Source organism: Microcaecilia unicolor, chromosome 11, assembly GCF_901765095.1.
Source record: "Microcaecilia unicolor chromosome 11, aMicUni1.1, whole genome shotgun sequence".
Lineage (NCBI taxonomy): Eukaryota > Metazoa > Chordata > Amphibia > Gymnophiona > Siphonopidae > Microcaecilia > Microcaecilia unicolor.
Window position 1 is genome coordinate 205,175,041 of NC_044041.1, and position 27,210 is coordinate 205,202,250.

Sequence of the window (27,210 nt, forward strand, 5' to 3'; positions counted from 1 at the left end):
AGATGATGGCAGAAAAAGACCTGCACAGTCCATCCAGTCCGCCCAACAAGATAACTCATATTTGCTGCTTTTTGTGTATACCCTACTTTGATTTGTACCTGTGCTCTTCAGGGCACAGACTGTATAAGTCTGCCCCACCTCCCAATCACCGGCTCTGGCACAGGCACAGACCGTATAAGTCTGCCCAGCACTATCCTCACCTCCCAACCACCAGCCCCGCCTCCCGATCTTGACTAAACTCCTGAGGATCTTAGAGGTCCCATGTCCCCAAAAGCACATAATTTGGAATAAGAAATAGATGCGCTTACGGCCCCCACCCCCGTGTTTACTGATCACCTCTTCCTGTTCAGGTTGCCTCCTGCTCCTAAACCCATCAGTATAATGCCTGCAGGAGGGGAACTGCGGTATTTCTTAGACGAGCAGCACAGTCGCACCTTCTGCCTTACACTACTACTGGTATCTCGGCAGGGGGCGCTCTCACACAGTAACACCTATAGACCACAATCAAGTCAAGTGCGACGGGATAAGAATTACTACGCTGCGCGCGACAACCCACGTGACTCTTCCATTCATACTTCCACAGCCGGCCGGCGCCCCGCCTTCCTCGACTCTGATTGGCGGAGCCCCGAGGGGAGGATCCCTGGCGGCGGTGACGTCTCACCCCGAGAGGCGTGGCCCCGGACGCGGAAATCGAGTGCCGCGGTTTTTCGGGAGAAGGAAGCGAGGAGGAGCCGCCACCCGGGAGGGGGAGGAGGAGTCGCTGCCTGAGCGACGGACACTGACGCAGACGAGCCCCGGAAACCCTTCAGTCATGACGGGAAAGTCGGTGCGGGACGTGGAGAGATACCAGGCCGTTCTGTCCAGCCTCCTACAGCGAGAGGGGAACAAGCACTGCGCCGACTGCAGAGCCAAGGGTAAGAGACGGGGGCGGAGCGATAGGAACACGCCCCAATCCCCCCCCCCCCAGCTCTGGACCCAACTAGATCCCACCCCCCTCATTGGCTCCCACCCACCCACCCCCCCCAGCTCTGGACCCAACTAGATCCCACCCCCCTCACTGGCTCCCACCCACCCACCACCCCCAGCTCTGGACCCAACTAGATCCCACCCCCCTCACTGGCTCCAACTACCCCCAGCTCTGGACCCAACTAGATCCCACCACCCCCAGCTCTGGACCCAACTAGATCCCACCCCCCTCATTGGCTCCCACCCACCACCCCCAGCTCTGGACCCAACTAGATCCCACCACCCCCCCCTCACTGGCTCCCACCACCCCCAGCACTGGACCCAACTAGATCCCACCACCCCCCCTCACTGGGTCCCACCACCCCCAGCACTGGACCCAACTAGATCCCACCCCCTCATTGGCTCCCACCACCCCCAGCACTGGAACCAACTAGATCCCACCACCCCCCCTCACTGGCTCCCACTACCCCCAGCATTGGACCCAACTAGATCCCACCACCCCCCCTCACTGGCTCCCACTACTCCCAGCACTGGACCCAACTAGATCTCACAACCCCCCCCCTCATTGGCTCCCACCACCCCCAGCTCTGGACCCAACTAGAACCCACCACCACCAGCACTGGACCCAACTACCCCCAGCACTGGACCCAACTAGATCCCAGTACCCCCCCCCCCCCCCATCACTGGCTCCCACCACCCCTAGCACTGGAACCAACTAGATCCCACCACCCCCAGCACCGGACCCAACTAGATCCCACCCCCCTCATTGGCTCCCACCCCCCCCCCCCAGCACTGGACCCAACTAAATCCCAGTACCCCCCCCCCCCCCCGCACTGGCTCCCACCACCCCCAGCACTGGATCCCCATCAGCTGCCACCACCCCCAGCACTGGACCCAACTAGCTCCCACTACCCCTGGCACTGGATCCCAGTCCCCCCCCCCCTCACTGGCTCCCAGCACCAGATCCCTACCAGCTCCCAGACCCAACTGGCTCTCAGCACTCCTAGTACCAGACCCAACTGATTCCCACTACCCCCAGTTACCAGACCCAACCGGCTCCCACTACCCCCAGCACCGGATCCAACCACTCCCAGCACCGGATCCAACCACTCCCAGCACCAGATCCCCATCGCCTCCCACTACCAGCTCCCAGCACCGGCACCCACCACCCCACCGGCTCCCATCACTCCCAGCACTGGACCCAACAGGCTCCCACTACCCCCAGTACTGGATCCCACTACCCCCCCCCCCCCACCAGCTCCCGGCACCCACCACCCCTAGTACCAGATCCCCACTAGCTCCCAGACCCAGCCCAACTAGCTTTCAGCACTCCCGGAACCAGACCCAACAGACTCCCACTATTCCCAGTAGCTAGCCCAACCCCACCAGCTCCCAGCATGCCCCATAACGGACCCTGCTGGCTCCCACCACACCCCTCACCAGACCCAGCCGGGTCCCAGTACCAGACCACACCGGACCCAGCCCAACCTACTCCCAGCACTCCCAGTACCCAACCAGCTCCTAGCACTCCCACTACCAAACCTGACCCAGTCAGTGCTCTAGCACTCCCAGTACTTAATTGATTCCCAGTACCCAACTCAGTCAATTCCAGCACTGCCAGCAACTTAACCCATCTAACTCCTAACTGTACCCACACAACCTGCTCTCTCGGTGCTCCTACTTCTTGACCCAACCAGCATGCCCAATCCAACCAGCTCCCCAAGTCGCCCAATAAACAGCTCTCCCCATAACCAGTCCAACCAGTTCACCATCCCACCAGCTTAACTTTTCCGAGCCAACTTGTAGCCCTCCTAACAAGTAGCTCAACCAACTTTGCCTTCAGTTTACCCACCTTTCAAATAACCCAACCTGTCATCAAATTAACCTCTTGGCTAAACTACTCGAAATCCCTACCATCAATTAGTCTTTCCAGCTAGGACCTTGGTCTTCACCCCCAGTCCCGGAAGGCCACCAATGGGTCACGTGTTCAGCATTTCCCTAATGAATATGCATGAGAGAGATTTGCATATTTACTACCTTCACTGTATACAGATCTCTCTCATGCATATTCATTAGGGAAATGCTGAAAACCTGACCCACTAGCAAGGCTTGAGAACTAGGGGTCTAGGATCAGCCTTTCCTTTAATCTCGCCTTCCCTTCAAGGAGGTGAATTATTAATTACTTGAATAAGAAATGGTCCTTAAATACAGACAGCGCAGGCTGTAATATCAACTGGGTAAAGGGTTTTATGCGTGGGTTTGGCTTCCTTTGCTCGGAAATGTGAGATTGTCTTTTTGACTGAGAGACATCAAATAAAGGCAAGAGTAGCTTAATCTTGAGGGAACAAAGCAGATGTTTCTCCTGTTGAGAAATTATATGTACACAGGCTGAGTATTGGAGCATCAGGTGTTACAGTATCTGCTGCCTGTCTTACAGAAATTTGAATTAAGGAAGAACTGAGGTGCACTGATCATGAGACACCTCGGGGCGACATTGTCTGTTGGTCTCATGTTAGTAAAAGTGCGATGGACAAGTGTCCATCCAGAGCCGGAGGGACAAAGAGAAGCATAACTGCTACTACTACTACTTATAGCGCTACAAGGCATATGCAGCGCTGTACACCATACATGAAAAGACAGTCCCTGCTCAAAGAGCTCACAATCTAAAAATGGAATGTTGCTAGTGGAATAGCAACATTCCATGCAGAATCTCAAATAGTAGCAACAGAATCTCCAATAGTAGCAACATTTCATGTAGAATCTGAAATAGTAGCAACAGAATCTTCAATAGTAGCAACATTCCATCTAGAATCTCAAGTAATAGCAACATTCCAGAATCTCAAATAGTAACAACATCCCACGTTCCACTGCACTAACCACTAGGTTACTCCTCCACTAGCAACATTCCATCTAGAGGCCTGCCCTTGCAGATCACTACTACTTACAACTACTTATCACTTCTATAGCGCTACAAGGCATACACAGCGCTGTACACCATACATGAAAAGACAGTCCCTGCTCAAAGAGCTTACAATCTAAATAGGACAGACAGAACAATTAAGAGGTAAGGGAATTAGAGGTGGGGATAAAAGGGTACAGGGCAAGTGAGTACTGGTTAGGAGTCAAAAGCAGCGTTAAAGAGGTGGGCTTTTAGCCTGGATTTGAAAACAGCCAAAGACGGGGCTAGACGTATAAGCTGGGGAAGTCTATTCCAGGCGTGAGGTGCAGCGAGATAAAAGGAACGGAGTCTGGAATTAGCAGTAGAGGAGAAGGGGACAGACAAGAGAGATTTATCCACAGAACGGAGTACCTGAGGGGGGGCGTAGGGAGAGACAAGAGTGGAGAGGTACTGGGGAGCGGTAGAGTGAATGCACTTATAGGTCAACAAGAGAAGTTTGAATTGAATGTGGAAACGGATAGGGAGCCAGTGACGTGATTTGAGGAGAGGGCTAATGTGAGCATAGCGACTGGTGGAAAATGAGTCGCGCAGCAGAGTTTTGGACTGATTGACGAGGAGAGAGATGGCTAAGTGGGAGGCTGGTGAGAAGCAGGTTGCAATAGTCTAGGCGAGAGGTGATAAGAGTGTGGATAAGGGTTCTGGTAGAGTGATCAGAGAGGAAGGGGCGGATTTTGCTGATGTTATAGAGAAAGAAAGGACAGGTTTTGGCAATCTGCTGAATGTGAGCAGAGAAGGAGAGAGAAGAGTCGAAGATGACCCCAAGGTTACGAGCTGATGAGACAGGGGAGAATGAGAGAGCACAACCAGCAGATGAGGACGTGCTTTCTTTTGACACGTATAAGAAAATTTAACAAATCGCCTCTTTATAACAAATTGTCCATTTCATTTTAGTTTGCTTTTTAAATCAAAACGAAAACAAAATTTTGGTGTTTTTTTTAAATTGCTTCATTTTAACAATAAAGCAAAGTGGTCACCACTGCAAACTAAGAAAAGCCTTCCTAGGCTGCCTGCCTAAGCCCCCCCCCCCCCCCCCCCTTGTATATTGAATATTGAACTTTTTCAGGGCAGGAAAAGATCCTCAGTCTCTCTGGCCCAGCGGGGGCTGCAATTAAAATACACCATCGTTAATTTTTCCTAGGCCAGGCCCTTACTATCTGTAATTGCGGTGGAAGAGAAATTAATATGGTAAGAGGGTCTGGGTGGATTAGGGAAGGAGGAGTCTGTGTGGGGATCTGGCATTTAACATAACAATTTATCTTATATTCCACTGTACACGTTGCAGTTCTACACGGATAAAGATCAAAAAGAGAGAAACTGGCTATGACCAGGAGTTACAAAAGTCTCGAAAAAAAAACAAATATTATACATAATCTAAATACGATATGTAAATTCTAAGGGTCCTGTTTACCAAGTGCTCGCTAACACTAGAGACACCCATAGGAATATAATGGGTGTCTCTATCATTAACGTGTTCTAAAAAGTTAGCACGCCTACAGCACAGCTTAGTAAACAGAATACAATAACCTAACCCTTCTGTAATAAGAATTTTCAGAACAAATATGTCCAGTCTGCCCAGCAAGATAAACTCATTTTACATGGTACGTTATACTTTATACCCGAGTTTGATTTGTCCTTGCCTTTCTCTGGGCACAGACCGTAGAAGTCTGCCCAGCACTGTTCTTGTATCAAGTTCTGAAGCTAACATCAAAGTCCCTTAAAATTTACACTCCAGCCCATCCCTATCTATTCAGTCACGATCAGGGCGTAGACCGTAGAAGTCCGCCCTGCCCTCCAAATACCTGCATCGCCACCCAATCTCCGCTAAGATCTCCGCTAAGATTCCATTCCTTCTAAACAGGATTCCTTTGTGTTTATCCCACGCATGTTTGAATTCCATTACCGTTTTCATCTCCACCACCTCCCGCTGGAGGGCATTCCACGTATCCACCACCCTCTCCGTGAAAAAAATACTTCTTGACACTACTCCTGTCTGCCCCTTTTCAACCTCAATTCATAGTAACACGGTCCATCCAGTCTGCCCAACAAGATAACTCATATGTGCTACTTTTTGTGTATACCCTACTTTGATTTGTACCTGTGCTCTTCAGAGCACAGACCGTATAAGTCTGCCCAGCACTATCCTAGCCGCCCAACCACCAGCCCCGCCTCCCAACCACCGGCTCTGGCACAGACCGTACAAGTCTGCCCAGCACTATCCCCGCCTCCCAACCACCAGTCCCGCTTCCCACCACCGGCTCTGGCACAGACCGTATAAGTCTGCCCAGCACTATCCCCACCTCCCAACCACCAGTCCCGCTTCCCACCACCGGCTCTGGCACAGACCGTATAAGTCTGCCCAGCACTATCCCCACCTTCCAACCACCAGCCCCACCTCCCACCACCGGCTCTGGCACAGACCGTATAAGTCTGCCCAGCACTATCCCCACCTCCCAACCACCAGTGCCGCCTCCCACCACCGGCTCTGGCACAGACCGTATAAGTCTGCTCAGCACCATCTCTGCCTCCCGCCACTGGCTCTGCCACCCAATCTCGGCTAAGCTCCTTAGGATCCATTCCTTCTGAACAGACCCTAAGGAGCTTAGCCGAGATTGGGTGGCAGAGCCAGTGGCGGGAGGCGGGGATGGTGCTGGGCAGACATCTCCTCTAGTTCTACCACCTTCCTGTGGGAGGAGGGAGTTTGCATTTCATGCATAAAATCCCTTAAGCAATCCATCTAGCTTCATTGGATGAAGCTCTACTGGACAGACAGGATGGACCGACTTTTAACTGCTGTCACTTGTGTTGCTGTATTTATTTGGGGGGTGACCCACGTGAATAATGCATTCTTTCTGTCTGCGGATGAAGGTGATCCTAGATACAGACTGTAATCAGTGTTGTTTCACGTTCCTTAAGCAGCTGTTTCTCTGCAATACATATTGTGTGAGTTCAGCATATATGAGTTGAAAGGTTGAATAGATTAATAATGTGCTTATTTTTCAAGAGGCTTCTTGCTGTTTAATTTGTAGTAATTGTTGTCCATGAGAAATCTTGGATTTGGAACTGGAGCTTCAGTCACTTTCTCCTGGATAAATTGGGTTGGAAGAGAATTAGGGGCAGCTTGAAGGTGAGGAAGGAATTGGGGCTTTGTGAGTTGCCTTCATATTCTCTCCACACAGTTCTGTATCCGGAGGTTTTGGGTTGTTTTTTTTGTTACTTTGTACCCCGCGCTTTCCCACTCATGGCAGGCTCAATGCGGCTTACGTGGGGCAATGGAGGGTTAAGTGACTTGCCCAGAGTCACAAGGAGCTGCCTGTGCCTGAAGTGGGAATCGAACTCAGTTCCTCAGGACCAAAGTCCACCACCCTAACCACTAGGCCACTCCTCCACTGTTGCTACTATTTGAGATTCTACATGGAATGTTGCTACTATTTGAGGTTCTGTTGCTATTACTTGAGATTCTACATGGAATGTTGCTATTCCACTAGCAACATTCCATGTAGAAGTCGGCCCTTGCAGATCACCAATGTGGCCGCGCAGGCTTCTGCTTCTGTGAGTCTGACGTCCTGCACGTACGTACGTGCAGGACGTCAGACTCACAGAAACAGAAGCCTGCGCAGCCTTCTACATGGAATAGCAACATTCCATGTAGAATCTCCAATAGTATCTATTTTATTTTTGTTATATTTGTACCCTGCGCTTTCCCACTCATGGCAGGCTCAATGCGGCTTACATGGGGCAATGGAGGGTTAAGTGACTTGCCCAGAGTCACAAGGAGCTGCCTGTGCCTGAAGTGGGAATCGAACTCAGTTCCCCAGGACCAATGTCCACCACCCTAACCACTAGGCCACTCCTCCACTGTTGCTACTATTTGAGATTCTACATGGAATGTTGCTATTCCACTAGCAACATTCCATGTAGAAGTCGGCCCTTGCAGGTCACCAATGTGGCCGCGCAGGCTTCTGCTTCTGTGAGTCTGACGTCCTGCACGTATGTGCAGGACGTCAGACTCGCAGAAACAGAAGCCTGCGCAGCCTTCTCCATGGAATGTTGCTAGTGGAATAGCAACATTCCATGTAGAATCTCCAATAGTAGCAACATTCCATGTAGAATCTCCAATAGTATCTATTTTATTTTTTGTTACATTTGTACCCTGCGCTTTCCCACTCATGGCAGGCTCAATGCGGCTTACATGGGGCAATGGAGGGTTAAGTGACTTGCCCAGAGTCACAAGGAGCTGCCTGTGCCTGAAGTGGGAATCGAACTCAGTTCCCCAGGACCAAAGTCCACCACCCTAACCACTAGGCCACTCCTCCACAGATCTGCCCCTGATTTTCCTGGGCTCCTTGCATGCACTCTTGAAATGTTTGGGTTCTTGCAAGGGATGGTTTCACGAAGTTTGCCAGCTGTTTGTGGCCAATGAAAGTGGAAGGCTGCACATGTCGGTGAAACCCTGCACTCCTGGATTTACCTGCTCAGAGTACTTTTCATCTTTATTTTTATTTATTTGTTGCATTTGTATCCCGCATTTTCCCACCTCTTTGCAGGCTCAATGTGGCTTACAATACATCGTGAATTGTGGAAATATATAAGAAAAATATACATTTAATATAGCAGAAGGATTTGGGGTGACATGATAATGATAAAACATGATAGTAGTTTAACAAACACATATTGTAAGGCAGTTCTTAAGAAATATTGGTGGGAATCTGATGGGCTTGAGAAGTTACCTGTGTGTGGTTGAGAGCATCTTTGCGTGAGGGTATTCTCACACTAGTATCGTGTTTCTAAGAATACTTGGACCATCCCCTCATCAAAGTCCCCAGAGATTACACCACAGCTGACCAGGGCAGTGTTACGGACTATGCCGTCAACTGAAGCTCTGGAAGAGTACACCTTTACTTGCTGATTGTCTCGTGATTATGTCCATGCAATTCTGAAGAAGCACCATTTCTCAGATGTCCAAAATACGTCTGTGCTGATTCATTCTGGGCCTTGGCCACTGGCCCTCTGGATGACTCACAGAAAGCTTCCTAACGGTTGAAGGAGGGTAAGGATTTTGCCAGGAAGTAGCTGCCAGTCTTTGATGTGTATGGACGATTACATACAGGACTTTTCACGGATGTGCTCTCCAAACAAGGAGGTTTTGGCGGTGTATTAGCACTGCCTGTGTCATTTACAGGACACAGCAAAAAGTGAGGTGTTATCAGTCAGTAGGGGGTTAATAATTCGATGAGAACAGCAGAAAACATATTGTGTGAGTGAGAAGTCTGGGAAATTGTGAGGTCTCTGGTCTGCTGAGATAAGCTTTATTTCAAAGGACAGCCTAAGCTGGCGTGAAGGCCGTTCCTGGAAGCGGGTCCTACCTTTGCATTCCTTCTCTGGTAGGTACCTTGGGAAGAGGTGGATTTTGGGTAAGGGTGAAAGTTCAGTCTGTCAGTCTAACATTGGGATATCCAGTATCTCAGCGTCTGTCAGCCTGTGCTGGAAGTTTCTCCACATAGCGCATTTTACTATATATTCAGTTGCTTGTCTCGGAATCTTTTATGACATTGTAGCTTGGGATTTTTGGGGGTTTAAAAAAAAAAATGCTTTTAATGAAGGTTTAATTCTCCGGGTTCGGTCAATCCAAATAGTTTTATATCTGAAATGGAACATTATACAGATTCTCAGTCTCTGCCATTAGGCCAGGAAGGGTCTCCTTCTCAGCTTATGGTTCAGATCTTGTGCAGGGATCTTACCCACAAAGGGGCCGACTGAGTCCGGGAGCAGAGTTTAGACCTGGAACTTGGAAGGGGCCGACTTTCCGGGAGCAGAGTTTAGACCTGGAACTTGGAAGGGGCCGACTTTCCGGGAGCAAAGTTTAGACCTGGAACTCAGAAGGGGCCGACTGAGTCCGGGAGCAGAGTTTAGACCTGGAACTCAGAAGGGGCCGACTGAGTCTGGGAGCAGAGTTTAGACCTGGAACTTGGGCCGACTGAGTCTGGGAGCAGAGTTCAGACCTGGAACTCGGAAGGAGCAGAGTTTAGACCTGGAACTTGGGCCGACTGAGTCCTGGAGCAGAGTTTAGACCTGGAACTCAGAAGGGGCCGACTGAGTCCGGGAGCAGAGTTTAGACCTGAAACTTGGGCCGACTGAGTCTGGGAGCAGAGTTCAGACCTGGAACTCGGAAGGAGCAGAGTTTAGACCTGGAACTTGGGCTGACTGAGTCCGGGAGCAGAGTTTAGACCTGGAACTCGGGCCGACTGAGTCCGGGAGCAGAGTTTAGACTTGGAACTCAGAAGGGGCCGACTGAGTCCGGGAGCAGAGTTTAGACCTGCAACTCGGAAGGGGCCGACTGAGTCCGGGAGCAGATCTGGTTGTGGGAAATTTCAACTTGTATTAGTCTGCTGATTCTCTTTCTCTCAGTAGAAGAAAAGTTTCTAATCCTACAGCAGGCTGATGTAGCAGGTATAAGGCTTGTGCAAACATCTCGAGACAGTCGCATGATGGAGGCTGTGGCTAAGATCCCGCAGTCGCTCCTCTTGCTTCAAGTCCTTTGTATGTCTACATAGGCATGTGCGAAAGAAGAGCAGCTACCAGCAGGAGGGTGAGGGACCTTGGTGCCCCCTGTAGATGTGAATGGAATTTAAATTTAATAATACAGCGTGGGTTTTATGTTCCTGCTGTTTTTGCCTCCCCTCTGGGTTTTCAGTCTAATTTCACAGTGAAAGTAGGGCCTCTGCAGTGACTACCTGCGAAGCAGCAGCCGAGGTTGGGGGGGGGTCACCATCCTGCTTGTGACAGTGTATTGATCAGGTCAGCTCTGAAGCTGCTTGTCCGCTCTTGATACCCGGGTGTTGTTTTGCAGTGGTCTCTTGACGTCATGCATAAAGATGTGTCCGTGGAGGCTGCGTCAGGGCAATGCGTCATTCCAAGTAGTTCGGCTTGCCTCTTGTACCCCGTTCCTGGGAATGTTTTGCCATGCACTGCTGTTAGGCAGATCGCTTTACTTTCCTGATCTGTCGTTGTTTCTGTTTTAAAGCTGACACGGGCTGAAATTGGCGTGTCTGCTAATCCCTGAGGACTGAGTGATAAGAATTAGGAGGTGAGGAGAGAAGGTGAACTGGGATGCGCATGCTGGGTAAACGCTGGTGAGAAATGTGCCATCACGGTGCAGGCTACGGAGAGTGGGGAAGGGGTTGTGAGGAACAGTGCCACGCACTTGAAATGTAGTGTGAAACCAGGCTGTATTCCAGTTCTACTGGCTGCTGTAGTACAGGGGCAGGAGGAGGTGGGATTAATAGTATCTGATTACCATATTTATTTTGGTGCATTTCTATAAGTTCTGCCGCAGGTATTCCATAATGTACGGTTCCCATAGTGATGGGAAAATGCAGAGTTTTGTGCTGGGAGACGTCCATCTGTCAGAACAGCGCTGCTGCCTTCCTTCCATGTCACCTTTACCAAAACATTCCTCAGTGGAAACGAGAAGGCAGAGGGCTGGGATGACATCTGTACGGGGTGGAAGAAGAATGCAGTGAGCGAGAAAGCCCAGAGTCTGTTGTTAGTAGCCAATGACGTTCGGTCTGTTGTTAGTAGCCAGTGACGGTCGTGTGGGGGGGGGGGGGGGGCTATCAGATGTGACCGCTATGGACATAGACACTACGCTGGAAGGCTGGTGCAGTGGAAGGCCTGGGCTCTTCTGCTCTGTGGGGCCAGGGATGATGTGGGGGGTGCTGTTAGCAGTCCTCAGGGTCAGGGAGTCACATCCATTACCTAGCTGACATCACACTTGCAGCCAGACTTCAGAAGCAACTGTGCTCCCAGCCACAAGGGCAGTCACTGTGACAAAGAGTGGGGTGGGGGGGTTAAACGTGAGAGGGCATCTCAAGGAGCTCAGTACGGGCGGATTCTGATTAAGCTGCATGTCTGAGATACTTCCTCATATTGTGAAACTTCACAGACTGGGACTGAGCAACAGAGCCCCACAAACAGGAAGTCAGATTCACCAGCTGACGCACTGAAAAGGGATGGGGAAAGTTGTGTTTTCATAGCCCTGGGGGGGGGAGGGGGGGGGGGAGAGGTGCAGTTCCAGTAATTAACGTAGAATATTTTGCCTTGTTTAAACTGATGATGCAGTTAATTAGGTATTTATTTTAAAATATTTATAGACGCTGTATCCGACCAGTCTAGGCCAGGTTACAATATTAAAACATACATGATAAAATGAACAGAACAGACAACATATAAATAAGACATGGGGATTGTGTGATCAGGCCGTCGCACGTCTGCAGGAAGAAAGGCTCTGCCTTTCACTGTTTCTGCTTATCTGGTCTCTAGAAATCATAGGTGGATTTTCTCTGGGGTCTTCGTCAGCTTCTTGACCCCCTGCAGCAGATCCGATGGGGGCGATCAGCCAATGCCCAGCTTAAAATGGTTAAGTGATATTTCACTGGAGCTACATGTTCAGACGTGAATACCGAATCTGTCCTGTATACCTGCTGTTTCTGCATTCAGACTGAATAACTTTTAGACCTGCTCTGGAGCACCCCAAATCCTCCCCCAATTTATAAAAGATAACTTTAGCCTTATAATCATAATCTGTACAGTCATTTTACACCTGTAAATGGTTAAAATAACAGCATGTGCTGAAGCTCATATGTGCCAGCACCTGCCTAAGTACTCATCTGCAAATACCCGCTTATTGGCAAGGGGGGGGGGGTACCCATGGGCAGGGCTCAGCTCCCAATTATGCACGTAACAAAGAGGTTCTGCCTATCCCTTCCGCACTTAGGAAGTCACACTGACGTCAGCTCTGTGGCCCATGTAACTGAAATGGTTAACTCTTAGGCATGCCGATACCAGGTTACGCCAACATTGTATAACAGAATCTGGTCCTATCCGGGCGTCTTGGGTGTGCAGACGTGGAGGTGCCGATTACAGAATTACCCTCAAATTGTGAGCCTTCTACTGTACCCGAATGTAACTCGCTGTGACTTAAATCCAAAGCCCCTTCCCTTCAAACGAGACGTCGGCATGCATAGGGTGGTAAAGTAACTTGGCAGTGATCATAAAAAAGGCTGAGACAGAGCTGGGATTACAACTCGAGCAATACACAGCAGGACTAGACCTTAAATATAGTGAACCACCTAAACTCACTAAGCACATGGAAAGCTATGTGCGCAAATGCTTGTAGTCTAAGTAAAAAGGTTAAAGACTTGCAAGCCCTGATGTTTGAAGAAAACTTGCATATTGTTGCTATTACGGAGACGTGGTTCAACGATTCTCATGAATGGGATGTGACCGTACCGGGCTATAATCTTTTTAGGAAGGATAGAGAGGGCTGAAGAGGTGGAGGAGTGGCTCTGTATGTGAGAGAGAATATCAGAGTGGCTGAAATATGGGGAACCTGGGGAAAAGAAGCTTTATGGATCATCCTGGAAAGAGAAGACGGAACCTGTATCCACACGGCAGTTATCTACAGACCTCCTGCGCAAACGGAGAAGTTAGACAAGGATCTGATAGAAGATATTCAAAAGATGGGTATGAAAGGGGAGTTGGGAGATTTCAATTTGTCTGATGTGGATTGGAACGTCCCGTCCCGTCTGCCTAATTTGAAAGAAGTAGGGAGATTGTGGATGCCTGTCAAAGTGCCTTGCTCAGACAAATGGTGACGGAACCCACGAGGGAAGGGTCGATGCTGGATCTAGTGCTCACTATTGGAGGTAGTGTTTCCGATATCCGGGTGGGTGCCCACCTATGTAATAGTGATCATCACACCGTATGGTTTGATATAAGGGTGAAAGTGGAGTGCAAACACACAAAACTCAAAAGAACTGGATTTCAGACGTACTGATTTTGTTAAAATGGGGGAATACTTGAAGATGAAGCTGTTGGCGTGGGAAGGCGTAGGGGAAGTGGAGAAACAGTGGTCCAAGCTAAAGGCTGCTATAAATATGACGACTTGATCTTTTTGTGAGGCAAGTAAACAAAAACAAGAGCAGCAGGAAGCCTATATGGTTCTCCAAACAAGTAGCTGAAAAATATAAGAGCAAAAGAGGCTTTGTTCAAGAAATACAAAAGAACGCAACGAGAGGATCACGGAAAAGATTATTGGATTAAACTGAAAGAGGGAAATACGGCTAGCGAAAGCGCGAGCGGAAGAAAAAAATGGCTAAAGATGTAAAGAGAGGTGACAAGACTTTTTTCAGATATATTGGAGAAAGGAGAAGAGGAAGGAATGGAATTGCGAGACTGAAAGATAATGAGAATGGCTATGTGGAGAGTGATGAAGATAAAGCGAACGTGCTAAACAATTATTTCTCTTCGGTGTTCACGGAGGAAAATCCTGGAGAAGGACCGCGGTTGGCTGCCGAGGGAACGTCTGGGAATGGAGTGGATACTGCGCCATTTACGGAAGAAAGAGTTTATAAACAGCTGGAGAATCTGAAAGTGAACAAAGCTATGGGGCCGGATGAGATACATCCCAGGATACTTAAGGAACTCAGAGAGGTCCTGGCGGGACCTTTTAAAGATTTATTTAATAGATCTTTAGAGACGGGAGAAATTCCGCGAGATTGGATACGCGCGGATGTGGTCCCTCTTCACAAAAGTGGAGACAGGGAAGAAGTGGGAAACTACAGACTGGTAAGTCTCACGTCGGTGGTAGGAAAAATAATGGAGTCGCTGTTGAAAGAAAGGATAGTTAACTTTCTAGAACCCGACGGGATACAGAACCTGAGGCAACATGGCTTTACCAAACGAAAATCCTGCCAAACAAATCTTATTGATTTTTTTGACTGGGTGACCAAAGAACTGGATGAGGGACGTGCGCTAGATGTAATCTACTTGGATTTCAACAAAGCCCTTGATACGGTCCCCCACAGAAGACTCGTGAATAAGCTGAAAGGGCTGAACTTAGGATCAAAAGTGGTGAACTGGATAAGAAACTGGTTGACCGACAGGTGGCAGAGGGTGGTGGTAAATGGAATCCGCTCGGAGGAAAGGAAGGTGAGCGGTGGAGTTCCTCAGGGGTCGGTGCTGGGGCCTATTCTGTTTAATATATTTGTGGGAGATATTGTTGAAGGGTTGGAAGGAAAGATTTGCCTTTTTGCGGATGACACGAAAATAGCCAATAGAGTGGATACCCTGGAGGGAGTAGAAACGATGAGAAGGGATCTCCGAACGTTAGAAGAATGGTCGAGGGGTCTGGCAGTTAAAATTGAATCTAAACACTAGTCTTTTTTTCTGGGATTTCTTTTCTTTCTGGTTTCTCTTGTGTTGTTATACCTATTTGATTTGAAACTGTTTTGTTTTTGTATATATCTTTTTCTGTTGCTGTGCAATTCACTCTTATACCATAATATAACTATAAATAATAAACAATTGTGAACAGTGCTCAGTGTTTCCATATTACTCTGGCGGCGGTTGTTGTTAGTAATATTTATAGTTATACTAGTAAAAAAGGCCCGTTTCTGCCTGAAATGAAACGGGCGCTAGCAAGGGCTCCCCCCTCCCTCTGTTGCTTTCTCTCTCTCTCCCGAGTCCCACGCGCTCCTTTCCTGTCCTCCAGGCTGTCCTCCCACTCCCCTGTAACTCACCACTTTGTCCGGCGTTCCGGTGGCAGACGGAGAGGGGTGAGTGGAGGGTGGGAGCGGCGTCGACGACGATTGTGGCGGCGCCATTTGTGGAGGGGTGGTTGGAGGGTAGCTGGGCCTTTGTGGTCACTGTATGGTTCGTCGGTTGAAGCCATCTCTCTCTGGCCATGTCTCCGCCCTCGACGTCATAACGTTAGACGTGAGGGCGGGGCTAGGAGACATGGGCAGAGAGAGATGGCTTCGTTTGGGCACGTCCTTGGGCGGTTTTCTTTGTTTGGCAGTCTGCAGCGATTCGTTCGAAGGGTAGGAGTAGGGAAACAAGCTCCGCGTGTTTCCCTACTCCTCCCCGTTCGTTCTTTTTCGTTTTTTTGTAATTGTTCCGCCCTCGACGTCATCACGTGTGACGCGAGGGCGGGGCACGGAGACATGGTCAGTGTTGTGGCTTCAACACCATGAACTTACGAACTGGTGTGTGAGTGCCTGCAGTGACGTCAGTGTCTTCAGAACGTTGAGGGTGAGTTTTATTATAGTAGATTATGGTATAAGAGTGAATTGCAAAGCAACAGAAAAAGATATATAAAAAAAACAAAACGGTTTCAAATGAAATAGATATAGTTAAAATTTAATGCCAAGAAGTGTAGAGTGATGCACTTGGGGTGCGGAAACCCAAAAGAGAGATACCGGATAGGAGGGGAGAGATAAGTAAGCTCGACTCAGGAGAGAGACCTTGGGGTGTTGGTGTCGGATGATCTGAAGGTGAAGAAACAAGGCGACAAGGCGACAGCCGTGGCCAGAAGGATGCTAGGCTGCGTAGAGAGGGGCATAACCAGCAGAAGAAAGGAGGTGTTGATGCCCCTCTACAAGTCATTGGTGAGGCCCCTTTCGGAGTATTGTGTTCAGTTTTGGAGGCCATATCTTGCTAAAGATGTAAAAAGACTGGAAGCGGTGCAAAGAAAATCTACGAAAATGGTATGGGATTTGCGTTGCAAACCGTACGAGGAGAGACTTTCATCTCCACCACCTCCCGCAGGAGGGCATTCCACATATCCACCACCCTCTCCGTGAAAAAATACTTCCTGACATTAGTGGGAGGGAGGGAAATGGGACTTGATATACTGCCTTTCTGAGGTATTTGCAACTACATTCAAAGCAGTTTACATATATTCAGGTACTTATTTTGTACCAGGGGCAATGGAGGGTTAAGTGACTTGCCCAGAGTTACAAGGAGCTCCAGTGGGAATTGAACTCAGTTCCCCAGGATCAAAGTCCACTGCACTAACTACTAGGCTACTCCTCCAGCAGATTACAGTAATTTCTACCCTCCCCCCAATTGCACTGTGCCAGTGTCCTGAATGTGCAGCTGCCTTTTCTGTGATGTTCACAAGTGTAGAAAGTTCAAAGATGTAAATCTGCTGGGACAGTGTGGTTTCAACTCTTACTGCTCCAGAAGGACCAATTTCATAACTTATATAAAAGAGAATTTTTCTTCTGCTGTGGGTGTCAGGGCTAGTTGTTGTCCACTGTGTTTTCATTACTCTTTTCCCCCAGAGATGGGTCAAAAAAATTTGATTTAAGGTAGATCTCCATAGTGAATGCCACCTGGACAGTGATGATCTGATGTTATCGGATGTGGGGAAAAAACAGCCTAAGCTTGATATTCTATTTTCACTCTGCAGTATCCACCAGTAATGAGCAGTTTTAAACTAGTCTTGGGTCTGCCTCATAAGGTCAGTCTGTAGAGCTAATTTTTCCCCAAATATCAAATGCTGTGCTTCATGTGTCTGGGTACTGGAAAATTCCATTTGAACATGAGGCGGGCGTTGTCTGTTGCCCCATAACAAATAGCGTTATCTGACAGCTGAGGACCAGATCGGTGGAAAGCCACTGAGCTCCACACGTTTGGACATGGTCTAGTGATAACCTAGAGCATCATGGGCTGTGAGAACCCTGTTACAAGTCTGTACAAGGGTTGGGTGAACCTCTCTATGCTGGTTGGACCTTGTGCTCTGTGGAAGGGAGGGTTATTCAGTGGGGTAAGGGGACACTGGGAGAACATTTTGTCTTCTCCTTGAGATTTCCTGGATCGTTGGCCTTCCTCGGGAGATGCTGAAATGTGATTATTCAGAAACAGTGCAGGATCTTTCCACTTTCTATATGATTCTCTCTTCCCGGGTTCCTAAAATAATCTTACACTCTGCTGATATGTAACATTGAGCAATACATCAACCTCCAAATCTCATTGTTCCCACAGGGCCGAGATGGGCATCTTGGAACATCGGAGTGTTTGTCTGCATCCGCTGTGCTGGGATTCACCGCAATTTGGGGGTTCACATTTCCCGGGTGAAATCTGTGAACCTCGACCAGTGGACAGAAGAGCAGATCCAGGTGAGATAGCAGCGCTGCGAGAATGTTTGTACGGCTGGCTGGTTCGTGTATCGCTGTGAGATGTAATGAAAACAGCTGCTACTTGTGTTTCTACCTTTGCAGTGCATGCAGGAAATTGGCAATGCAAAAGCCAACCGACTGTACGAAGCCTACCTACCCGAGAACTTTCGCCATCCTCAGACAGACCAGTATCCTTTCCATCCCTGTCAGAGTGCTCTTGGCAGACGTGAGAAGGGTGGCACTGGGAAGCGGGGACTTAAAGACAGAATATTTATTATTTGCAGTGGAAAAGATTGTACTGTCCCAGACCAGGCTTTGGAGTGGAGGAGTGGCCTAGTGGTTAGAGTGGTGGACTTTGGTCCTGGGGAACTGGGTTCAATTCCCACTGCAGGCACAGGCAGCTCCTTGTGACTCTGGGCAAGTCACTTAACCCTCCATTGCCCCAGGTACAAATAAGTACCTAAGCCGCATTGAGCCTGCCATGAGTGGGAAAGTGCGGGGTACAAAAAAAACAGTTCTTTTCTGTCCAGCTCCTTCCAAGGAGACTGACTGAAAAAGCCTGAGCTTCAGCCTCCATATGAATCTGTGCAAACCAAATAGCTTTGCTTTTTGGGGTGAATGTTTTCCCCAGTGTGTCCTTCCTGCTTCCACTCAATCTTTATTGATCCTTAATCAAACCCTTGCAGAGCTGCAGAAGTGTTTATCCGAGATAAGTATGAAAAAAAGAAATACATGGACAGAAGTCTGGACATTGCTGCACTTAGGGTGAGAATGAGGGAAACCTTCCAGGGTTAGTGCCCACAGTCCGAGAGATACTGTAATATTTATCTAGATCCGAGATATTACTTTCCAGAACAGCTCAAAGCAATTTGTGAGAAACGAAAACGTGTCATAGTGTTGGAATGAATAATAGTCGGAATTAATTTCCTGACACAGAATTTATTTTCCAGGAATGCATCTGATCTTGTGTTTTATTCTCTCTCTCTTCCCCTCTCTTGACCTGCTCACTCTTTGGATCCTGTACAGAAAGGGCAGGATGACAAGTGGAAGCCGGCAGCCGAGGAAAGAATGGCCTCCGTCGTGTTTGAGAAAGTGAAAATAGTAAGATTTGGATTCTAGATTCGTAACTCGCCTTTTCAAAACCCAAGCAGAAGAGGATATACGTATTCAGGTCCCCCTGTGGACAAGATCTAACTCTGTCTGAGGCAGTGGAGGTAACAAAATATCTGTGGGAGAGGTGGGATTTGAACCCAGACTTGAGTGGTTTGCAACTTGCTTCTCCTAAGCCCCTCCTCCACAAAGGATGAATACCTGGCCCTAGCATTTCTCATCTGAGGGTTTGCACCATCTACTGGTGGTGAGTGGGTAGTGGCAGGACACGGGGAGGACATTTTTTTTTTTCTTTCTAATCTCCTAGAATACCTGTACCATCTCTGGGCAGAGTGACACTTCGGCCGTCCTATTTCTGAGATTTTATTTATTTATTTTAAGTATTTATATACCACCTACACTTAAGCAGTTTACCGTTTTCTTTTTCAGGTACTGGCCCTACAAACCCAAATTCTGGGACATTCAAGCATTTTACTGTGTCGATTTTCTGTGTTTATTCAAAATGATCCACCTTTTTTGCTCCTCACGGTGAAATGGATGTTTGTTTTAATCTCATAGCCACAGAAGAAGGAAGAGATACAGCCCCCCCTGTCAAATCCACCCACGTTTGGAGAGCCAGTGATTGACCTGCTTGGTCTGGGTAAGGCAGCTGTAGATTCCTTCTTACATATGTTCCCCAGAATATACCGGAACCCGGGCCTAATAAACACGACTGGATCCTAAAAGCGAAGCAGTTAACTCTTGACGAAGGATCCACATGCCCTGACCTGTGACCTCCTGTTGACTTTTCTTTTCTATTTTCAGATGTCCCTGTTACCAGCAGTGTGTCTAACGGAAAGCTCGGCATCTCTTTAGAGCATGATCTGGATCTTTTTGGACCAGCAGCTTCTGTGCCGCTCTCCAGTTCTGTCCAGGTCAGACGCTTATCTCTCATGGGCCTGTCTTGGTGCTGGAGCCTCCCTCTTACCACACAGCTACTGTTGTTCAGTGTGGGTTAAGGGGCAGGTGATAACGATAGTGTCACATGGCACAGACCTTTCATACAAGTGACCAGAAGGCAGATCGGTGGAGTAATACATCTCACCATGCCTGAGGCCTTAGGTAGTGAAAGGAATAGAAGGGTTTTGAGAGGTCTATAAAATAATGAGTGGAGTGGAACGGGTAGATGTGAATCATTTGTTTACTCTTTCCAAAAATACTAGGACTAGGGGGCATGCGATGAAGCTGCAAAGTAGTAAATTTAATACGAATAGAAGAAAAGTTTTCTTCACTCAACGTGTAATTCAACTCTGGAATTCCTTGCCAGAGAATGTGGTAAAGGCGGTTAGCTTAGCAGAGTTTTAAAAATGTTTGGACGGCTTCCTAAAGGAAAAGTCCATAGACTATTAATGGACTTAGGGAAAATCCACTGCTTATTTCTGGGATCTTGCCAGGTATTGGTGACCTGGAATGGCCACTGTCGGAAACAGGATGCTGGGCTTGATGGACCTTTGGTCTGTCCCAGTATGACAATACTTATGTACTTCTGAGAAATAGTAAGATGACCCTCCAGGGTGCATGGAGCAGTGCTGTATTCGGAGTCCCCTAGAAACATATTTGACTCGTTTTGAATGTGAAGGTGTTTTCTTAAGTTAGGATACCTGCCTTCAGGCTGCAATGCATGTGTAGAGGTGCAGGAGTCAAGTCTAGCAGACCCCACACAGCCTGACCTCTCTTTTTTTTTTTGCTCCTTCCTCCCATAGGCCATCGGCTCTCCACCAATGATGACCACCAACAGCTCTGTTCCTGAAAATCTGAACCTGTTTCCTGAGGCCAGCAGCAAAGCTGAGGACCCTGGCAAGAAGCAGATGTCCAAAGACAGTATTCTTTCACTCTACGGGTCACAAGTCCCTCAGATGCCGGCCCAAGGTACCACACGCTCAGGACAGGGCTCACACCGGTCTTTCTTTTCATCTGGTGACTGATAAGGAAACACTGATGCTGCTCTGGTTGGTGGCCCGGGAGAGATAGGGGAGACTTATTAACGTAGCTTTCTCTCTGCTTCCTTCCAGGCACCATGTTCATGCTTCCTACGCAGATGGCATATTCCCCAGCATATACTGGCTTCCCAACACTGGCACCAGCAGCCAGTGGCATGATGGGGGGTATGATGGCACCTCCTGTTGGTATGGTCACGCAGCCAGCAGCTCCAGGGATGGTGACCCCAGTTCCCATCCCAGCAGGGTACATGGCTGGCATGCAAACGGCGGTGCTGGGCGTACCTAACGGAATGATGGCACAGCAAGCAGCTTACCTGGCTGGTATGGGAGCAGCACCTCAGTCCATGTACGGCGGGCTGCCAGTGCAGCAACTTCAGTGGAACCTCACGCAGGTAAGACCTTCCCTCCCACAGCAGGCGGGCAGCTGGCGGCTCTCAAAGTGCCCATTCCATGCCGTGGAAACATGACAGTTGCATGCGCTGCGATTCAGTTACTGTGGACAGTTATGGGTACAGTTGCTAATCGAGGTCAATTATAGCCTAGTATTGTTCGTTAACACCAATTGTCAACTTATTAAATTAAGTTACGCGTTCAGTTCACCTTTTCTAACTTGTATGCGCAGCTTTCTAGAATTAGGGGGGAGTGTGGTAGCCGTGTTAGTCCACTCTTCAGGTTATCAATAGAAATCAAACAAAATAAAACATGGAAAAGAAAATAAGATACCTTTTTTATTGGACATAACTTAATACATTTCTTGATTAGCTTTCGAAGGTTGCCCTTCTTCCTCAGATCGGAAATAAGCAAATGTGCTAGCTGACATAAGTGAAAACATTCAAGCATTACTATGACAGTCTGACATGGTGGGAGGAGGGGGGTGGGTAGGAAGTATGCATGGGGACATCAAAGCATATCATTGATATTCTAACAGGGTGGGTGTGGATAGGTGAGGGGAGGGTGATCAACAGAGACATACAGCTTTATGGTTTATAATGGGCTAGGAACCCCAGATCCTTGTTAAGTCCTTTCTGTTGGGTGTTAAAATATTCAATCATTCTGACTTCAAAGGTCTTACGTTCTTGTATGGTTTTAAAGTTACCTTTCAGGATTCTGTGAAATCACTGGTACAGTGTCCTGATTCTGTGAAGTGCTGTCCCACCGGGGTGGGGGCCCTACTGGCTGTATTGTTCATGTGATGTCTATGTAAATTGAATCTTGTCTTAAGCATCTGGCCTTTTTCTCCAATATAGCATCCTTCGTTACATTTTTTACACTGAATGATATATACCACATTGGAAGATGAGCAAGTGAAAGATTCCTTTATGTTGAATATCTTTCCTTTGTGGATGACTGTGGGGTCCTGTGAAATGTTTTGGCATAGTTTGCAACTGGATAAATTACAGGGAAGTGTGCCCTTCTGTTCCTTTTCAGTCTGTGATGGAAGTTTACTTCTGATTAGCTTGTGTTTTAAGTTGGGTGGCTGTCGGAAGGCCAGTACTGGTGGGGATGGGAATATCTCTTTCAGTAATTCATCCTCCTGGAGTATAGGTTGTAGATCTCTTATGATTTTCCTCAGTTTTTCCAGCTCTGGATTGTATGTCACTACAAGGGGGATTCTGTCTGCAATTTTTTTTCTCCTTGTACTGTAGTAGATTCTCCCTGGGTGTTTTGAGGGAGGAGGCAATATTCTTGGAGATTATTTTGGGGTTGTAGCCCTTCTGTTTGAAGGATGCAGTCAGGCTTTTAAGGTGTCTGTCTCTGTCCCCTGGGTCAGAGCAGATACGGTGGTATCTTGTGGCTTGGCTGTAAATGATGGATCTTTTTGTATGTGAAGGATGGAAGCTGGAGTTGTGGAGGTAGCTGCATCTGTCTGTGGGTTTCTTGTATATAGATGTTTGTATACAGCCATCACTGATTGAGACCGTGGTGTCCAAAAAATTGACTTTTTCTGGGGAGTAGTCAATTAGGGGGGAGTAGATAGAATTAGGGGGGAAATGGCTAATAAAAGTTTCTCTTAAGAAAGCAAATTCAACCTCTACGCTGATTCCTGCTTAATCACTTGTGTTACGCCTGGAAAAGGTTAGTTTAATCTTTTTTTTTTTTTTTAAATCCACATTAGACCTAATTTGGTTATTTTGCAGAATATAAGAACATTATAAACCTGTGATTTTTATTCTATAATAGCGCTTCAGAGCGGTGTAAAAATAAATTCTGTGGGCAGAAATATCCTGGCTGGATTCTTGAACAACTCGCTCTTTCTCTTGCTCCCCTCAGATGTCGCAGCACATGGCCGGCGTAAACTTTTGCGGTGCCAGTGGAATGGCAGGGTTTGGACAGCCAATGGGAGCTGGAACCACCCAGGGAAGTAACCAGACCCTCGGATCTACTCGGATGTGGAAATGAAAAAGAAAGAACCTCTAAACAGATACATATCATAGGTTTTGTTTTTTTTTTCCTTTGCCTTTCCTTCAGTTTGCATTGTAAATTGCACCTTTGAACCCTTTTGGCTGGGTTTCCAGAGCTGATCACTCTTATACAGTGGGGATGTGTAGATTTGGTTTTTGCCTTTCATCATCCATCCCACAGAAACCTAAGCCACAATTGACTCCATCTCTTATTGAATCTGCAGGGACCTCACTACCTCCAGCAACAGGACCTTGGTACTTCCTAGGTTTTGGGGATCATTCATTTAAAGGGACTTGCCGAAGCAGGCGCTCATTTCTAGAGCCTGAAATTCTAGCTGCTTTAGGATTTTTGCCTATTACTATTTTTGTATGTATATAATATATATATAGAGAGAGATTTATAAATATACCATAGAGGGAGAAAGTGCAGGGGCACAGTTGGTCGACAGAATGCAGGTGATCCTCAGAGGGGGGGGTGGGGGCTGCAGTTCCCTTCTGGACTGGCTATGATCTGTCACCCTTTTAAGGCACACTGGAGCCTGCCAAGCTCACTGAAATCCTGTAGCAGGCTGGACAGACTCAATATACAGTCATAACAGACCATGGGATTTGTAATCCTGCTCAACTTATTCAAGGAAAAAGGCCCCAGGTGTCTGGGAATGTGGAGCTGGTTGCTCGTTCACACCGGGACTGGAATAGCTGGCTTGGGTGCTTTCACAGGATTTAGGCGGAGTTGCTAATGATCGGTTGCTGCCGGACTTTTGGAGATTTGTAAAGGTAGCCTTCACTTACCATGTCGGACTCCTGCGGCATCAGGACTTTTCTATCAAATGGCAGTTCCTGTGGCTGCGGCTGTTTGTAAATTGTCTGAGGTTGAATTGTGTCTTCTATTCTCCCTGCAGTTTAGCCCTAGTGATTGCTGTCTGCACAGTTTCCATGCAGTAGGAAAAGCTGTTGTACCTTTCGGTAGTCACATCCCACAAAACGTTAACCCAGAAACTGTTTGTTTTGTGTGTGTATATTTCTGGCATTTGAATTGTTTAGAAATGGTGTTCCTGTACCTGGAGTGCTAATTGCTCTGGTTGTCAGAGTACAGACTTTATTCCCGCCTCAGGGCATCTGCCTTGTCCCCAGCCGGTAGGACCATGCATCATCCCTGGGGGGGGAGGGGAGATGCACAGCCCCTAGGCAGATGAATCTGGCAAGTGCAGCTGCAGCCTCAGACTGTATCCAAAATGATTTTCTAATAGTTTTAGGGCAACCTGAGCACAGAGCAGTGAGACAGACAGAGAATTAGAAGATCAGTGTGCAATTGCATTCAGACAGGAGTGAATGTCATGTTTTTCTGCTTTCAAAATTGTACTGGTCCAATAGTGTGACATACTGGGTAGAGGGGTCAGCTGTGAAACCAGAAAAATTCCACTGCTCACCGTGTGATCTAGAAAATGTTGCTTTAACCTCGCTGAAGGATCCTCAAACTAATGCAGAGCTTATAAACCAATACATCCCTCTGTGGATCCAAAACGGTTTACAGATATACGTAGTGATACATTCAAAATGCAAATTATTAAATTAATCCTTCTGTATACAATCAGATAAAAATAACAAATCATTAAAGTCATCTTTCTATATACAGGAAAGGATGCTGTGAACATGTAATTTATCTTGTACAGTGCTGTGTACACTGACAACACTTTGGGAAATAAGTAACAGCAGTAATGTCAGGCTTGTGAACTGCCTTTTCTACTGTTGATATCAGAGGTTGACCATGTCCGTCCTCTGGGAATTCTAGAACACACGGTGACCCCCATCTGGATCTGCCACCCACCCACCCCACGGCTCTGTCTTCATTTGTCACCAAATCACTCCTTGTAAATACCCAGAGATTCTCTCACCTGCCTGCTTGTAGTGTTAAAATACACACACACAAACTTAAATCACATTCCAGCTGTGAAACATACATGTCTTGATTGCTTTTTAAAATTATTATTATTATTACTTCTATATGATCTGTGGTGCTGATGTCTTTGACCTGATTTAGTTTTGCAAAAATGAACCAGGAAAATGAAGTTATTGGAGCCGGAGTGAGGTGACACAGAAAAACTCCCTCGCGGTTTTAAAAACCAGCAGCTCTCGAGGCCTAATTTTATACTTTGTTTAATAACGTTTTGTATTTCTTTGTGCTGTGTGAGCCAAATCCTGCCGGGGAGAGGCAGGAGGCTCACTTCTCATTACCATGAAATACACCATGTGCAGAAATTTCATCTGCATGAAACTGCAAGTGAAAAAAACGATGTAAATCAGTGAGAGAAATTATTATCCTACGTATGTGTATATTGCAGAATAAAATCTTGCATTGCAAAACTCCTGTGTCACCTTTCTCTTTTGTTTAAAATATGTGGCGTCTGTGGGGGCCAGTGGCGTAGCCACAGGTGGGCCTGGGTGGGTGGTCCGGGGCTCAGGCCCACCCAACAGTAGCACATGTTTAGCAGTAGCTGGTGGGGATCCCAAGCTCGGCCAGCTGAAGACTTCTCCGTGCTCAGTTTTCAGTGCATGCCTGCTGCAGATTGCCAAGATGGAAAGAAGTGTTTTCTCACCAGCTGAGATATTTTTTTTTGGGGGGGGGGGGAGAACACCCAAAACCTGTTGTCTGTCTACGCCCCTGGTGGGGGCTTTTTAAGACCAGCAGAAACAATTTGAGGTTTCATCGTCAACTGTCAATAAGAACAGAATGTCTGCTGGACTATAATGCTTGGTGAGATCTTTCCTGTCTGGGCTGCTTCAGGCTCTGTCTGATTTTTCTTTTCTCCGTAAAAATCCCTCATCTCTGCCCCCCCCCCCCCCCCCCCCCCCGCCTTTAACGATTATGTATATCTTGCCAACTCAACTTGCCCTGAAAATAGTGATTTGGCCCTACTTTGCCCACTAGAGGGCACCAACAGTGTACATTCAATTCCAAGGAGGTTAGATTAAGAACAGGAGACGGTACGAGGCTATCTAGCGTATTATAGGGGTTGAAGCCAGTAGGAGGACTCACAAGTACACCCAAAACAATAGCAAACGCTATTGAAAGCAATAGTAAAAGGTTATTAGAAACAGGGCTTTTTTTGAGGGGGTACTGAGTACCGGCACCTTTTCTATCATGTGCTATCAATAGAAATCAAACAAAATAAAACATGGAAAAGAAAATAAGATGATACCTTTTTTTATTGGACATAACTTAATACATTTCTTGATTAGCTTTCGAAGGTAGCCCTTCTTCGTCAGATCGGAAAGAGCTCAGGCCGTACACACCAATTCTGCCTTGTCATAGATTCTGTGACTGGTTGCAGTGGGGGGCTAGCTATTGCGGGGTGGATCCCTCAATGATCACCCCCCACCCCTGAAGGGTGGATTTCATTTGAGTACCAGCACCTTTTTTGCTAGAAAAAACGCACTGATTAGAAATAAGGGACTGCCTATGCCTGGTCCATCCGTAAAAAGTCAAAAGCTGTTCCAGTTGGATAGGCAGTGCCTTAAAAGGTGGAGGACAGAAGTTTTTATTTATTTATTTTTTTACTTATTTGACAGCTTTTTAATTTATTTGAAAAGTTCCCACATGTAGATATAAATATTATAAAATCAAAACTGAATATCACTAAAACAGATTCAAGCTTTATTGTAGCTGGTGGAAACAGCAAAGGCTGTATTTTGTGCTCATTTTTCTACTCTGTTCAATACATGGCCAAATTTCAGTGAGGAGATCCTGTGTATTAATGGGTTCATCTTAACTGTTGGGAAGCCTAGTGTTATAAAGATTGAAAGTAAAATTAAACTCGGCTTTCATTGAGGCA

General features: G+C 47.4%; 1 protein-coding gene across 1 annotated transcript; it reads left to right on the forward strand.

Annotated features, from left to right (window-relative positions):
* Positions 1-683: 683 nt before the first annotated feature.
* SMAP2 (small ArfGAP2) lies at positions 684-25,735 on the forward strand. The gene is made up of 10 exons (XM_030217469.1): positions 684-914; positions 17,753-17,886; positions 17,989-18,074; positions 18,573-18,651; positions 18,913-18,987; positions 19,555-19,636; positions 19,801-19,910; positions 20,739-20,904; positions 21,048-21,367; positions 23,247-25,735. The coding sequence occupies exons 1-10, from the start codon at positions 812-814 to the stop codon at positions 23,373-23,375; spliced, it is 1,284 nt and encodes a 427-aa protein (XP_030073329.1). The 5' UTR covers positions 684-811; the 3' UTR covers positions 23,376-25,735.
* The last annotated feature ends 1,475 nt before the right edge of the window (positions 25,736-27,210 follow it).

Coding starts and splice junctions, on each gene's coding strand:
- SMAP2 (XM_030217469.1), top strand. CDS start 812: ATGACGGGAAAGTCGGTGCGGGACGTGGAGAGATACCAGGCCGTTCTG. Junction 18,652..18,912: donor TGGACATTGCTGCACTTAGG/GTGAGAATGAGG, acceptor GATCCTGTACAG/AAAGGGCAGGATGACAAGTG. Junction 21,368..23,246: donor TTCAGTGGAACCTCACGCAG/GTAAGACCTTCC, acceptor TGCTCCCCTCAG/ATGTCGCAGCACATGGCCGG.